Source organism: Helianthus annuus, chromosome 13, assembly GCF_002127325.2.
Source record: "Helianthus annuus cultivar XRQ/B chromosome 13, HanXRQr2.0-SUNRISE, whole genome shotgun sequence".
NCBI lineage: Eukaryota > Viridiplantae > Streptophyta > Magnoliopsida > Asterales > Asteraceae > Helianthus > Helianthus annuus.
The window spans coordinates 120,390,631-120,407,748 of record NC_035445.2 but is presented as its reverse complement, the minus strand read 5'-3'; the positions used below and the strand labels follow the sequence as shown (position 1 = coordinate 120,407,748).

General features: G+C 38.2%; 1 protein-coding gene across 1 annotated transcript; it reads left to right on the top strand.

The window, feature by feature from the left end:
- The first annotated feature begins 12,326 nt into the window (after positions 1-12,326).
- On the top strand, positions 12,327-14,680 carry LOC110899214 (CASP-like protein 1). The gene is made up of 3 exons (XM_022146087.2): positions 12,327-12,659; positions 13,216-13,342; positions 14,241-14,680. The coding sequence occupies exons 1-3, from the start codon at positions 12,433-12,435 to the stop codon at positions 14,466-14,468; spliced, it is 582 nt and encodes a 193-aa protein (XP_022001779.1). The 5' UTR covers positions 12,327-12,432; the 3' UTR covers positions 14,469-14,680.
- The last annotated feature ends 2,438 nt before the right edge of the window (positions 14,681-17,118 follow it).

Sequence of the window (17,118 nt, the reverse complement as noted above, 5' to 3'; positions counted from 1 at the left end):
AATATGCAAAGACACAATGATTTATACGAGGAAAAAGCCCTTGATCAATATATGATCTCCGGCATAAAAAACCTCGGGTGATGGCAACTACCGATCACCAACTTCAATATAAGAAAAATATAGTTACAACTTCGGATGATAATGAGCTGAGTACAAGGATCACTATAGTTTCGAGTGTCTAAGCGTGTGAGAATTGTGTTGTGTGTTCTTCCGAATGAGGAAGAGTGTTATATATACAAGTGTAGGTGACCTATTTTAGGTAAAAAGACTAATAATCAGCTCATTACCCCTTTAGAAATAAAAGTAAATCTAGCCTAAATTATCGCCCTTAAATCATGCCAAGTTTCCATATCCTTCACAACGTCCATCTCCGATTAAGCACATGCCATAGTTGTGAAGACGTGTCCTTTAATTGTGATGCTAAGAGCGGATCCTGCTAGTCATTCCTGCAAAACAACATTAAATTCAACGAAAGCAACTGTTAGCATGAGGATCCTATGATGGTCCGTGATCCTGATCCTGGGAGTCTGCTGAGGATCGCTATCTACCAAAGAAACAAGGATCACTGGTTAGGATCACATGTGAGGATCATGTATTGTAAAAATCCAGCCCTAACAAATACAAACCATCAAATTGTTCAACAAACAACCATCAAACAAAAAAATTGGGCTCCGGCCATGTCTAGAAATTTCCATCATCGCCCAATCCTGCAGCCTAAACCATCGCTGCATCACCACCTCCGGCTCCACTTGCTTCACCACCTTCACCCTTGCCTCCAGCCTCAATTGTCAGGATCTCTTCAGCCTCCTCTTCATTGTCTAGTTCAGCCAGCCTTGCCTTCCAGCCCTCCACTTCCCAGGTGCTCTTGTCAAAGGCAGGATCCTGAGCTTCCGGGGCCATTTGCAGCTTCGTTTTGTACATTGCTATGGCAGCGGAGACCTTGGCATCTTCGGTGATCTCATGCTTCTCGTAGTCAGCATTAACCAGCACCTTGGCCGTCTCATGTTTGGCATCCTGGAGTTCCTTCTGAAGATCAGCAATTTTGAGATCCTTTAGCAATGCAACCTGCTGGAGATCGGCAATCTTCCTATCTTGATCCTCAACATGGCCAACGTAGTCCTCGATTTCGGCAAATTTCTGCAAAGGGGATAAAGGATAAGGTCAGGACCAAGTGATCCTCATATCAGCAGGATATATCAGCAGGATATGGGAGCAGAGACAGTGATCCTTACATTGTTGAAGTACTCGAGGAACTGGTGGCGGATCAGAGGCAAACCTTGCAAATCCTCAGCATCGGAGGCCTTTCTCTTCTTGACTCCCTTTCCTTTGAGGGGTGCCTTGGGGACTGAAGCTGTCGGGCTGGTAGGAGCCTTTCTCTTGGAGGATCTGACGGTGGTGAGATCGGTGACACTGAATTTTGAAGCAGACTTGGTGGATTTTCCAGCACCTACACAACCAAAAACAAGATAAGTATCTTAATTTCACTTATATTTCATTATTTATTTGAATTTTTAAGCAAAGATACTTACTTGACATCGTGACAGAGCCTAAGGATACCTCCTGAGAATCTTGGGTGGTTGTCTTGAAAGATCTTGTTTCAGGATCAAGTCTCTTGAAGGCGGCGAGTCTCTCTTTGGCCGCAGGAGTCAGTCTGAGATGTGAAACGGAGATAGCTGCATAACAAGAAAGCGAAAGAATGTCAGTGATCCTTATATCAAAGGAAAAGTTCTCTGGTGATCCTTCTCAGGATCCTCCATCCTACCATGGGTAGCCCATTCCTTGGGTAGATCCTTCCCGTCAGGGATAGAATCTCTCTTAACAAAAAAGAAACGCCGCTTCCAGTTAGTATAATTTTTGGTAGCTTTGAAGATCGGGTGTTCCTCACCAGGTTTACGTTTGAACAAATAACGATGAGAACGAAAGGTAGTAAGATCATACAGCTCTCCCAGCTCTGACATACCTAGGTCTATCCCCTCCTGCTCTATGATCCTTTCAAGGGTATACAAAACCCTCCAGATCATCGGCATGGCTTGGATATAAGATATGCCGGTTAGGGAAAAGAATGATTGGGTGAAGGCTGGAAAAGGATATGTATAGCCTATGGTGAATGGAGTGATAGGAAACGCAACCCAGTTGTCAGAAATATGATCACTGGGGGCGTTGGGATCAAAAGATTTAAACACAATATTCGCCGGGAAACAGTAGTGGATCCTATCAATTTGCGGATCGGTGAAGCAACAACGTTCTTTTATGGAATCTTCGATGATTCCCTGGCTCTTTAGTGGGCTGTTCTTCGTGTGATCCTTAGCTGGGGAGTTCCGGAGCAACATTTTGACAGAATGATGAAAAGAGGAGGAAAACATAGCAAAAGAAGGAAGAAGATGAAGAGAGAATACCTGTTTATCTTCGGATGCAGTTATAAAGGGAGTAACTCTGAAATTTAAATGCAGACAATCCTATCTATATCTCCTATTTATAATCATGATTGTGCAGGGTTGTCACTTCTGTGACGTCATAGTTGCAACGGATAGTTCTACATCAACGGCTATATATCCGTTAGTTAGTTGCGGATAAGATCAGGAAAATATAATTCGTTCATTTTACATATTACTCCTTATATTTTGGGGGCAATTGTTAGGGGAGGATTTTCTAACAATTAGTGATCCTTACTTGTTATCCTAATAGTGATCCTTACTTCTATGACAGATAGTGATCCTCAGAAGAGCTTCAGGATCAGGATCATGGATCACCCTAAGGATCCTCATACTAACGATTGTTTGTTTATGTTTCGTATTGTTTTGCAGGAGTAATAAGCTTGACTTAGTCTTGGCAACGTTACTATGGAATATATCACGGGTATTTCGCACACGTTTGACTGGAAATGGACGTTGTGGAGAACGTGGGAGCATGGCACAAAAGTCGGATAGTTTGTTAGCATAGTTAACTTCTATTTTTAAAGGGGTGACGAGCTAGTAATTAGAACACTTAGCCATTTTCAGCTACACACACTCTCGTACAACTGCACTCTTGAAGCATTCGGCAAACACTTAACAGTTTTCATACGCTTTTACACATTTAATCTTAGTGATCCTTGTACCTAGCTCGTCACTATCCGAAGTTGTAAACATTTATTGATTTATTTGAGCTTGGTGATCGGTAGTTTCCATCACCCGAGGTTTTTTATGCCGGAGATCATTCATTGATCAAGGGATTTTTCCTCGTATAAATCCTTGTGTTGTTTGTGCAATTTACATTGAAGTGATCCTTATCATTGTTCCTCATTTCAAGCATCATACCCCATAACTAAGAGTTTGGCTGCATTATCCTCATCAGATTTTTGACCAAAACATTCACTATAGCTTTGATTTGTTCCGGACTGGCTTCAATGCCTCTCTTTGTCACCATATATCCTAAGAATTTACCTGCTTTAACACCAAAATGACATTTTGAAGGATTAAGTTTCATGTTATATTTATCAAGGATATCGAATGCTTCCTCCAAGTCCCTCAGGTGATCCTCAGCCCTTTTGGATTTTACCACCATATCATCTATGTAAACCTCCATAGTTTGTCCAATCTGATCCTTGCACATCATATTCACCAGCCTTTGATAAGTTGCACCTGCATTCCTTAGTCCAAACGGCATAGCAATATAACAGTATATACCAGTTGGAGTCATAAAGGCTGTATCCTCTTGATCAGATGGTTCCATCTGAATTTGTTGAAATCCAGATGAAGCATCCATAAAAGTTAACAGTTCATGACCCGCGGTTGCATCCACCATGGAGTCAATGTGGGGTAATGGGAAAGGATCCTTGGGACATGCCTTATTTAAATCTGTAATATCAACACATACCCTCCACTTTCCGTTTTTCTTTTGAACAACAACCACATCGGCCAACCATCATGGATACTTGACCTCTCTAATCATACCTGCTCGGAGTAATTTCTCTACCTCTTCCTGGATAATGGCATTTCTTTCTGGTGCAAACTTCCTCCTCTTTTGATGGATTGGTTTGAATGACCTGTCAATGCCAAGTTTGTGAGTGATTATATCTTTGGATATACCTGTCATGTCTTCGTGTTTCCATGCAAAGGTAGTTTTCCTCCTTTTGAGGAAGGATATGAGGTCTTTTCTCATTTCGCCAAGGATCCCTGATCCTATATAAATTTTGGATTCAGGATCACCAGGATCCATAAGGATTTCTACTACATCCTGCTCTCTTGCCTCCAAGACATCCCTTAGAGGATAATTTGATTGCTATTGCTCCCTTGACTTTGAGGCTGGTTTCATTGATGAAGTGTAGCAATTCTTAGCCTCCTGCTGATCACTATCAATCTTCACTATTCCCCAAGGACTAGGGAGCTTCACACATTGATGGTAGGTGGATGGGACTGCCTTCATGTCATGTATCCAAGGCCTGCCAAGGATAACATTACAACAAGATAAACAGTCAATAACACAAAATTTTTTATAAGAATGCAGCCCTTCAATATAAATTGGGAGTTTAATGTCCCCCAGAGTATTCTTAGTCTCGCCACTGAATCCCACGAGCACAGAGGATCTTGGTATGATATCGGATTCAGGGATATTCATCTTTTTAAGGACATCAAGCTGGATAATGTTCACAGAGCTTCCTCCGTCTATAAGGATCCTGCGGACAAAATGGTTAGAAATAAAAAGAGTGATAACCAAACCATCGTGATGAGGATCCTGGATGTCAACACGATCATCCCCGTCAAAAGTTATGACTTTTCCTTCGGAGACACTGGATGTTCGGATGGGTCTATCTCCATTATCCATCTTGGTTTCCTTTGCATGCCTCTTAGCTGCAGAGAAGGATGTTCCATAAATGTCTGATCCTCCAGAAATAAAGTTTATAACTTGTGCATCTGCTGGAGTGGATGGAGCTTTCTCTGGGATCCTTTCAGGATCCTGAGTCCTGGACTTCTTTCTCCCCAATAATTCTTTCAAGTGCCCCTTGCTCAACAAGTATCCAATTTCTTTTCTCAGTGCAATGCATTCTTCTATGAGATGCCCAAAATCTTCATGGTATGCACACCACTTTGACTTATCTTTAGTTGCAGCTGGTCTGTCATTTTTCCTGGGCCATCTAGCTTTATCACCTAAATTCTGCATCGCAAGGATTAGTTCATTGTTATCAACAGAAAAACAATATTCAGAAATTGGAGGATAACCCTCATCATCCTCTTCTTGTTCAACAGCATGCACATTCTGATTGTCATATTTGTTATAGAATCTGAACTTGTTGCTCTTGTACGAGGATCCTTGCTTCTCTTGCTTTGAGGATCCTGCTAATCTCTCCTGGATCCTCTTGTCATCCTCTAGCCGGATGAACCTGAGTGCCCGGGTTCTTACCTCATCTAGGTTCCTGCATGGTGTCATAACAAGATCATCATAGAATAATGAATCCCTAAGCAATCCCATTTTAAAGGCTTCAACAGCCGTAGCTATATCCAGGTTAGGAATATCTAAGGATTCTTTACTAAATTTAGTGATATAATCCCTTAATGATTCATTATGACCCTGGGTTATCCTATATAGATCACTAGTTAAACGCTCAAATTTTCTACTACAAGAAAACTGATTATTAAATAGGTTAACTAGATTAGCAAATGAGGTAATAGAGTAAGGGGGAAGACTTAGCAGCCATTTAACAGCCGATCCAGTAAGAGTGGATCCAAATCCCTTGCATAGGCATGCTTCCTTTAACCTTTCTGGGATGGGATTGATCTACATCCTTTCCCTGTACTGTGCTATGTGTTCTTCAGGATCCGTTGAACCATCATACAACTTCATGGTTGGCACGTGGAACCTTTTGGGTATCTCAGCATCACAGATTGGTGGTGCAAAACGAGATATCTTATGGCTTCCATCTGCAATTTCCAGGATAGGCTTGACCACTCCTGGGACACTCGATATCATATCCTTTAATTTTTGCATTTCCCTGGTCATGGCATGATTGATACCTGTATCCTGCATAAGGCCATGGTTAGTAGTAAGAGAATTATTAAAAGTGTTACCTCCCACTGGGTTCAAATTAGGAACACCGGATGTGAATCCATATTGTTGGGACTCTGGAATGATCGAAGGACCAGTAGAAGCAATGGTCTGCATTGGAATAAAATCTCCTTGATGGATATCTGAACTCCCTGATTGCAAACTCCTTAAGGATCCCGGAATCTGGAAGGATCCATGAAATTGAGAGGATCCTGGAACATAGGAGGAGGATCCTTGAACCTGCGAGGATCCTGGAACATAGGAGGATCCTTGAACCTGCGAGGATCCTGGAACATAGGAGGATACTTGAACCTGCGAGGATCCTTGAAATGGCCAGAATCCTTGAATCTGCTGCGCTCCTGAGTATCCTCCTGATCTTGTGAAGGATCCTACATGCTGAGGATGGGATCCTGCTGGTTGGAAGTATGACCCTGAAGCTTGAGTCATTGCTGTTGATCCGTAATGCACTCCTTTTGGTCCTCCCGCATATTGAACGTCCGGAACCACTGAAGGCTGAGAAGTTATCACCGGAGTATCGAAATTCAAAGATCTGGGCATCAGTGGGGAATGATCCTCTGCTGATCTCTTCTGTTTCTTGATGTCCCAATTTCTCTAAGAATCCTCTCATTGGTCTTATCCTGCTGTTGTATATGCTCCTTCATCTGCAAAATCAGAGTAAACAAGTCACTAGCTCCTACTTATAAGAAGCAGAAGAAGTTGGAGGTTTTGAGAAAATGGGAGTTGGTTTCTTCTCAGCGTTTTTCTGAGGTCCAGAAGGTGGTGGAGGCAAAGGTGGAATGCCCTGAGGTGAATTGACTGCAGATATCGCGGTAGAAGTGTTTTTTGATGATGAAGCCATGTGCTTGAATGCAATGAACCGAAATGATCACAAATAGAAGAATTTCTTAGGAATGAAGCACCGATTGCCCCACGGTGGGCGCCAAACTGTTTTGGTCAAAAATCAGACAAGGATAATGCAACCAAACTCTCTGTTATGGGGTATGATGCTTGAATTAGTGAACAACAATGAGGATCACTCATAAATGAATTGCACAAGTGACACAAAGATTTATACGAGGAAAAAGCCCTTGATCAATGAATGATCTCCGGCATAAAAAACCTCGGGTGATGGAAACTACCGATCACCAACTCAAATTAAACAATAATTCCTTTACAACTTCGGATGATAGCGAGCTCAATACAAGGATCACTACAGTGTATCGTGTAGAAATGTATGAAAATTGCTAAGTGTTGTGCCGTGAGCTGATGAGTGCGGTTGTACGAGTGTGTGTGTAGCCAGAAAATAACCAAGTGTTCTAAAAATAGCTCGCTATCCCCTTTAAAAATAGAAAATATCTAGCCTAACTAACTGTCCGCATTTCGTGCCTTCACCCCACGTTCTCCACAACGTTCACAATGGTCAAGCACGTGCAGAATTGAAGGGAATATGCTCCAGGAATATCGCCATGACCGAGTCCACACCGGTATTCCTGCAAAACAATACTGAATTCAAAGTGAACAGTCATTAGTATAAGGATCCTTAGGATGATCCATGATCCTGATCCTGAAGCACTTCTGAGGATCACTATCTGTCACAGAAGTAAGGATCACCAATCAGGATAAAAAGTGAGGATCACAGGTCATTAAGAAATCCTCTCCTAACAATGTACAATTAAAAAACGTTGTTTTGAATAAAAAAAATGTAAATACTATACATAGTCGGTTGCGATTCTATTTGGTATGATAGTGGCACGATATCCATTTCATGAAAATTTATATCACAATGTTTAAAAATGTATAGTTACAGAGTTAGATTAAAAAAACTAACATGAGCAAGTAATTAAAAATATAAACTAAATGATAAATAATCTTTTATTAAAAAACTTAAAAAGAATATTTAAAAAACTCAAAACACTATTCATCGGCAATTCAATTTAAAAACTCAAAACACTATTCATCGGCAATTCAAATTAATATGTATAATTAATCAACAGATAATAAAAGAGTCGGGAGCCAAGCTCAAATTTAAAAACTACCTACGATCCAAACTTGAGTTTTGAAAACAAAGCTTGAATCGAGTCAAACTTTTAACTCAAACTTTTATAATATGAACTCAAACTCGAGTCGTGTGAACTAAATATTAAATATTCCAGCTGATCAATGTTTATTTTTTTGTTTTATAATAGAAAAGATAAGATCGACTTCCATATCAAGATCAGACCGTTCCAGCATATCCGTGATTAATTAGTAAAATAACTAATACTGGTCAACTGAGATAATGTCGAATACGACATTCACGGACCATTTTGTTTTGTTTAATTTTACCAGACTACATACATTGACTAAATTTAGAAGGCCTATGTATATATATATACATAGCATCACTTGAGCCGAACAAACTTCTATTTTATAGAAACCGACGAGAGCTAAAAAAAAACTTATTACCGATTATACCTTTTTTAGTTACCAAGCATGTATATATAGATTTAGTATACATATATATTGTTTTAAAATTTTGGTTATCGTACTCTTTATACGGCATATACTATACTATATTATATGTGTTTTTTACCAATTTAAGTTTTTATTAATTTGATTTTTCTCAAATAATCTGCTTTCGTTAGCTTTAAAAATAAAAAACTGAATACACTGTTGTGTTTATTTTTCATCCTAAACATTTGGGTATAAATTTTATTGAAAACAAAATTGTGTTAGAAATTAGGTGCATTGTTGGTACCGTATCAAAAGAGACGAAACTTACACCACTCGGATTCGGTCTATACCGGTACCATAATATCAGATTGGGGAAGAAGATTAGAATTAGAAATTGATAGAAAAGCAAGGATATGGGCAATATCAGTATTATCAGAACCGGTATCGGTGTATAGTAAAGAAACCATTGTACATAATCTTCTTCTTGTGTAGTAAACTATACCTAATACTGGCATCGTAATGAACCGAGCTATGTTCGGAATAATGTATTTTTTATGTAAAGTATACCGATTGCCGACGATACCGTAACTGTATAAAATGGACCAAACCAATACCGACTAAACAACGTCGCATCCGTATCGTTATTATCGAAAATTGTATTGGTATTGTTTTCATGGTTTTTGATCAATGTGACATATTTGTTTTTTTTTAATATAATCTTTATAAAATTTTGAATATACCGTTATTACGCACTTGTTATAATCTACGTCTTGATACAAATTTTATTCAAAACCAAACCTATAAGAGGCACTTACAATCTTACATATTCCCACTAGTTAGTTTACAGGCATCGACTTAAAATTAAGAGTAAACTGCAATTTTACCCCCTGGGGTTTAGGCCAATTGGTACTCTTACCCCTTCTAACGAAATAATTGCAATTTTACCCCCCAACGTTTGGTGTTATGTCGCAATATTACCCCCTGTTAACAGTCAACGTTTGTTTGACTGTTAATAATGTGTGAAAAGTCGTTTTTGCCCCTATCTTATTAATTATATAAAAAATCAAGAATCAATATAAATCATTCCTAGATTCAAGTTCATCATCATCATCATCATCATCAGTTCATTCTTCCCAGATTCATACTCTCAAAACAAACAAACAACTCAAATCTACTAGCAAATGAAAAACAAATTGATATGTATCAAAAGCTTTTACCAGTAGAAATTCAATATCTCAAAAACAATATTTACATCATCATCAGTTCATCATCAAGTTCCCAGATTCATCATCAAGTTCATCAGTTCAGTTCATCATCATCAGTTCCCCCAACACCGTCAACTGCACCACTAACTCCTTCCCCCTTCTGACCACCGCCGCCGTCAACTCCACCACCGAAATTAAAGGGAGTTGATCCCCAAATTACATCAAAATCAACCAAATCATCGAAATTAATCAACAAAATCCCCAAATTATTTCAACATACAAGTAAACTTAAACTCAGTTGTCTCCATATTACTCCCCCATCTACCACCCTTACATCTGCCCTAAATCTACCAACATCTTGTAGTTGTTTCCTGTTGTAATCCAGGCATTGATAATAGTGATGAGAGTCCGCTCATTAAGAAAATATCTATGGAACCGCACAGACTCCCTTCGTACTTTGCATTCTCACGTTTTTCTAGGGTTTCGTTTGCGATTTTGTGCTCAATAGCTAATTCATCTGCAGCGTACAGGTTAGGAATCATGGAATCTTGATTGCGATCAACCTGTTTGTAGTATTTGCTTGAATTTTTGGTTCTAGAAGATGATATTAGGTGTTTTGTTGAAATGATTTTATATACAATACGCGAGGGATGGGAGATGATATCAAGTTTGAAAATGATATTAGGTTTGATATGATTTGGTTTTGTTGAATTTTTGGTTCTGGAAGATGATATCAGGTTTGAAAATTGAGAATAGAAGTCAACAATCTTCATCATTTAGGGTTTGTGGTTGGTATGGGAGATTAATTGGAAGGAGGTGAATTTACCTTTATGACCTTTGAGAATTAACAACAAACGTTGATAAGAGACGGAAACATGGGCCAGGGGGTAAACTTGCGACATAACACCAAACGTTGGGGGGTAAAATTGCAATTATTTCGTTAGGGGGTAAGAGTGCCAATTGGCCTAAACCTCAGGGGGTAAAATTGCAGTTTACTCTAAAATTAATTTATAAATTGTTGAAAATTTACGAACATGCAAAGTTCAAAACAAGTGAAACCACTTGAGAATTGTTTGAAGTGATTATTCTAAGTCTCTCGGTAGTGGGGCTGTATATCACGTCAGAGCCATTTATGGCGTCCCATGGTGCCCGGCTACACCGTTACGGTTGGCGCTATGGGGTAAGTTTTTTTACCTTCCCGCTATGTATATCATGGCGTTGCCATTCCTTCCCCACTTACACACATATATATATATACATACATATATATAAAGCCTCATATATATATAACCCCGAGTTAACAGTTATTTTCATCCATATGGTTTGATCACTTATGCCATTTCAGGCCAATTTTCAAAATTGCACCAGTTTCCTCCCTAACATTCTCGAAACGTGCCATTTCAGTCCAAGAAACTAACCCCAGTTAAATAACACAGTTAGCTCTAGGGTAAAATTGTCATTTTACGTATATTATTATTTTTCATTTTTTCCCGTCAAGCCTCAAAGTCAAATAATAATAATTATAATTAGTATTAATCATAATAATTATTTTATATATCTTAATTGCACACAAATGAACAACACCCCTTAATCTCCCCTTCATTCCGACATTCTCCAATGGTCATATCCTCATTACGATCACCGGCCAATTTCATCAACATCCACCTCATTGTAACCGTCTCCTGTTGTTTCACGTACAAAGTTCACATTCAATTCTATTAAAGTCGGAAAACTGCCGAATAACGGTTCAAATTATCAGTTTCGTTTCATGGTGAATCGTGTGCGCTTCCGTTCAGTAAAGTCGGAAAACCGCCGAATAACGGATTAAAAACCGGTACATCGGAGCGAAAGAAAGCTCTGGCGACGGTTACGACAGTGAGATCACGGCGGTGAGTAACCCTGTCAAGCCTCCGTCACCATCTCCTGTCAGCCTGCTATTCCGGTCAACCATCTCCGGTCATCAGAGTTTACAACAATCCCGTTCCGTTTATTATTATTATTACTATTATTATTATTATTATTATTATTATTATTATTATTATTATTATTATTATTATTATTATTATTATTTAATAATAATAACAACAAGAATATAGAAGTTTAAAATGAAAAATCTTTACCTCTGAGCTATCTGTTTTTTAACTGAGGTTTAGTTTTTTAAACTAGAATGACATGTTTCGAGAACGTCAAAGAGGAAACTGGTACAATTTTGATAATGGGTCTGAAATGAACCACAAGGACGAAAATGACAGTTAACTTTATAACCCCATGTCCCGGTTACACACTCAAGTTATATAAAGCCCCATAACCCCCTTTCTTACACAATTACCACTTGTCAGATAACCCTTCACTATGGGCTCTATGGGACTCTACCACTACATATGACCTAATGCTTTTGATCACTGATTTAAAAATAAAAAATATATATTTTCTGATGATGGGAAGGGAAAGATTTTGGGTTCAAGTCTCACAGAGTACAGGGGATTAAAGAAATTAGCCATTAAAAAAAATAACTTGATATTATCCATTTATGTCAATGAAAATTTTCACAATATGGTTACACGTTTTATTCGGGCTACCTTGCTTGCTTGCTTATGTTATCATCTGTAACAAGAAATAACAATAAATATATAAGCTTGCGTGAACAACCTACAAACATGCTGTCACGAGTTGACCAAAATGCTGTATAAATCAGCACTCGGTAGCTACCACCAAACTACAACTTCACAAAAATACAAACTTCAATTTGCTTGCTATTGAAATTCCGGCAACCATGTCAACCATCGACACCCCGGAGGCGCCCTTAAAGTCGTCAGGTGCACCGGAGTACTCGAGTACTAAAGGTCTGGTGGTTGATGTGGCTCTAAGGGTCTTGCTATTTGCAACAGCCTTGGTTGCTATCATTGTTATGGTCACTTCTAAACAAACCAAAATGATTCCAGTTGCACCAGGTCTTGTAGTACCCATGACTGCAAAATTTACTCAGTCCCCAGCTTTCATGTAAGTTAATTTTGGGTGTAAACCAGCTCCTGACCCGAGCTTAGGCTTGACTCGTTTTGAGCTATATTTGTAAAGCTCACGCCAGATATGCTTATGGGTATATTACAAGCTAGCTTGAGCTTGGGCTCGGGCTTGGTTTATTTATTATTTTAATTAATTTATATATATTTATAATTATTGTTAATATATAATTTAGTTATAATTTTCATGTATAACATAATATGCATAATTTCGATATTTTAGTGTAATTTGTATATAAAATTATTAATATATAATTTGTATGTAACACATTAAATAAAAAGTTGTATAAATAATATATAGGCTTTTAGGCTCTAGAGTTCGTTAAGGGATGCTCGGGCTTGGGCAGTTGGACTCATTTATTAAATAAACTTATTTTTAGGCTAGAGCTTGCTTCGAGCTTTGAACGAGCCGGTCTTGAGTATGTCACGAGAAGTTTAACTCATTTACATACCAATAAGTATCGATGTTTTGACCTATGCGTTTTCAATCAATGATTATGCGTTCGGACTCATTAACTGGACATGTTATCCTGCAGATATTTCATAGCAGCAGTCTCGGTTGCTTGCTTGTACAGCATCATTACGGCTGCGGTATCGGTTTTGGCTCTCATGCGAGGAGGAATATCTACAAAGATGCAGTTTCATTTCGTGATGTTTGATGCTGTAAGCACTTAAAACATACTTCGTTGAGTTCTATTGACATCTTTCTTGTTCAGTTTTTCCATTTAATGAATATATATGATCACGAAACTATTACTAAAATAATAATCAAGTTTTAAAATAAGACCATTTATAAAAGGGAAAATCACTAAAATATCAGTTTCGTAAGTCATATAGAGTTTTCAAAGCTTGAGAGTTGAGACTACCCATTCTCAATTTCCAACTGTTTATTTTATTTTTTATTTATTGTTGCAAACTAGTTTTTAGTTTCTTTTTTCATAAGTTTTTTTTTTTGTTTAATGTTGTCACATAGGTTTTATTATGGTTTTGTATAATTACTCTTCAACTGTTTTTTAATGTTTAAATTTTGTCTTATAGGTTTTTGTTTTAAACTTTTTTAAACTTCTATTAAGACATTGTTGCAATAAATATATATTTTTTTTAATTTTTGTCAGCTAGGTTTTTTTAAGTTAGTTTAACTAAATTAGCTATTATTCATAGGTTTTAACTAATTCAACTATTATTCAATTCATAGGTTTTAATTTATTTTTTCTGGTCACAAGCTGAGCGCGCACTTACATGGTGTAAGGTCACAAGATTTCGTTAAGTGCTGACGTGGCGCACGATGAACATGTTTCGTGTTTTAGGGAAAAATCATTAATTATAATTAGAAAAATATTTGATGCATAGTTATTTGTCAAAATGGCCTGGTCAAATAGATACTTTGGTGATTTTCTCTTTACAATATTATAAACATTTAAATACATTTTAAACCTTTTTTATAATGTTTGATCCGTTGTGGATATGATATTAAATCATTTTCGTATATGAATAAGTAAACATCACCACTAATTCATCATTCCATGTTCCTTTACTAAATTAATCTATGCGTATGGTGCAGCTGCTACTAGGAATTGTGGCTGCAGCCACAGGAGCAGCAGGCGGAGTCGCATACATTGGATACAAGGGAAACACTCACACTCGATGGAACAAGATATGTAATACGCACGACTCCTTCTGCTTCCACATTGCATCCTCTCTTGTGCTATCACTCATATCATCGATCGCACTTTTGCTTCTTGTTTGGCTCTCCCTTTATGTACTTTCCAAGAAGATTGCAAGGCGTTAGCTGATCGAAACGCTGATTATTTCTCATGGACCGACTGTTTTGATGTTACTTATTGTTCATTTCGTCGTCATTCTGTATATGTTTTCCTTTTAGTTGGCTTGTTATTGATATCATTGGTTAATTAATTTGTCTTACAAAAGCGTTAAGGTCCTAAGTTGCACAAGAGTGTAGATTTAAGAAATTCTAAGAGTCTCAACTTCTTTTCATAGTTGTATTTAATTTGCAAACGGAATTCCGAGCCTTTTATGCATGGTTGATATATTCTGACAACTTGTGCATCAAGTATAAAGATAGGTTAATCTACAGTACTAATCCCCATTAATTGGCTACTTGAGATAAATCACAAATTACCAGTGGCGGATCTTGCCCGTTGAACGTGCCAGGGTCGAAAGACACGGACACTAAAAAAAGCCCGGGCAAGTCCGGGCCAAACATAGTATATATAAAAAAAATTCGATCGAAATGCGGAAAATTAACACTACGGCCGAAAAAGTTGCTCGGGCCGTGGCCCTGCCATAGCCCTTCTAAGAACCGCCCCTGCAAATCACTTCACTGTTGCTCCATGAGGTTGAGTGTTGGGCACTTTGAAGCCATAAAAGATTACAAAAAATATTTTGTCCATTGGTAACAGCTATATATCGAGATGTTAAACTCGAAACGGAGGCTTCTGCAAAGATTAGGGTTTCAGCATACGACGTCACAACTAGAAAATTCGAAATTTCCGACAGCGTTTTCCGTCCGAAATGCGTCACAAAATCGTGTCTTCCTACAAATTTATGACAAACATGTGATGTAGCAAAACCCTCATAGAAAACTAGTTTCCAACGCATTTTATACACACTTTTGTATCCATTTCTGACATAAAAGGGGCACCAGACATTGTGACACATATCCTACGTTTTTCTTAATTATTATTTTGTATCACTATTATTCTTACTCTTATGATATTATATTATTCTTACTCTTATGATATTATAGTTATCATCTTTTTTTTTTTTACAATAGTTTCAATTAGTGACACATTTGTGACAATATTATTTTAATTTTTAATTATTTTTCTAGTTTGGCAACACAATGAATAGATTTTTTTAAAAGAATCTACTTTTCGTTGTGACGTATTTCTTTTTTTTAACGGTTAATTTCTTTAATCTATGTTGTCTATGGGTGACGCATTTCTTTTTTTAAACGGTTAATTTCTTTAATCTCTGTTGTCTATGGGACTTGAACCCAATACCTTCTCTTTCCCAACCTAGGTGTTTTAAAGGCTTTGCCTTTACCAATGAACCACCACCCCATTGCTGTTTGACGTATTTCTTACCAACAGAATTTTTTTCTTACACATTCCTGCGAATGTCACAACCCCCAAAATCCACCATGCGGAGTACCACCGCTTGGAGGCGTAACGTGACCAGGATCTAGCCACCAATCATACTGAACAACGTATTTAAGTAAATAAAACCAATCACAATACAATTGGTGACCAAAAGCCAGTTAACCAAGTTTTAAATTAAACAGCGGAAGCATAATACGTGATACCAAAATATAAGTTCATAGTCCATAAGTTTAAAATCCAAAACGTAGATTTAATAAGTTCATAAGGATCAAGTGTTTATTACGGAACATGACAGTCCGTATCCCACAACGACTCCTTCCTCGTGCAAGCTCCAAGCATTTAACGACCTGTAAGGCATGTAACAACGAGTCAACAACAAAGTTGAGTGAGTTCACGTTTAGTTGTTTAGTTTTAAGTTGTTTCAGAAAACGTGGTTTGTCTTTCGTTGGCGTAATTGCCGTGGAGGTTACCCGTAGTTGAAAGAAAGTTTAACCAGTTCATTCTTTATTACCCATACCCTGTTCATGATTAGTGGGGGCTTCCCCATGTGAACTGCTAGATCGTATGATATCGACTACTACGCAAGTAAGTTGTGCCCTACATCAGTGTCTATCATCACTGATGGTTTGCCATAATCCGTTAGTACACGCCCGTCAAAACTACCCAGAACGATAGGAATGAGGTTGATAGAAAAGGTCTGATCGGCAAGGACAAGCTTGCAACCTTTAACTATATGTGTAGCCTCTAAACTTTTGCCATTTGCTATTTCTACCGTGTGCTTGGTGTTCAAAAGTGTTGGAGTGCGCTTAAGCATTTGGCTAACTTCTAAGGACACGTAGCTAGTATCGGCACCCGAATCAAATAAAATAGTAACAAAGAAATCATCCAGAAGAAACTTACCCATCACAACGTTGGGGTCGTTCCTTGCTTCTCCATGCCCAATCACGAATACACGACCCTGGGCGCCATTGCCATTATTGTTACCCCCGTTGTTGCCTCCATTGTTGTTCCCATTATGATTCTCGTTTCTTGGGTTGTTCTGATTCTGGTTTTGGTTCAGCTGGGGGCAGTTGCTTTTAAAGTGGCCTTCAGCGCCACACTGAAAACATCCTTTATTTCCCTGCTGGGGCTGCTGCTGGTGGTTCTGTGGAGCTTGTTGTTGTTGGCGATTCTGATTCATAGGACGTGGGCTCATGCAATCTTTGGCTTCGTGACCCAGCTTGTGACATCTCTGACAGCGACCCTTGTTGCACTGGCCGCTGTGGTGCAGATTACATCAATTGCACTTAGGGTGATTTCCCTTGTACCCACCCTGAC

Coding starts and splice junctions, on each gene's coding strand:
- LOC110899214 (XM_022146087.2), top strand. CDS start 12,433: ATGTCAACCATCGACACCCCGGAGGCGCCCTTAAAGTCGTCAGGTGCA. Junction 12,660..13,215: donor ACTCAGTCCCCAGCTTTCAT/GTAAGTTAATTT, acceptor GTTATCCTGCAG/ATATTTCATAGCAGCAGTCT. Junction 13,343..14,240: donor ATTTCGTGATGTTTGATGCT/GTAAGCACTTAA, acceptor CGTATGGTGCAG/CTGCTACTAGGAATTGTGGC.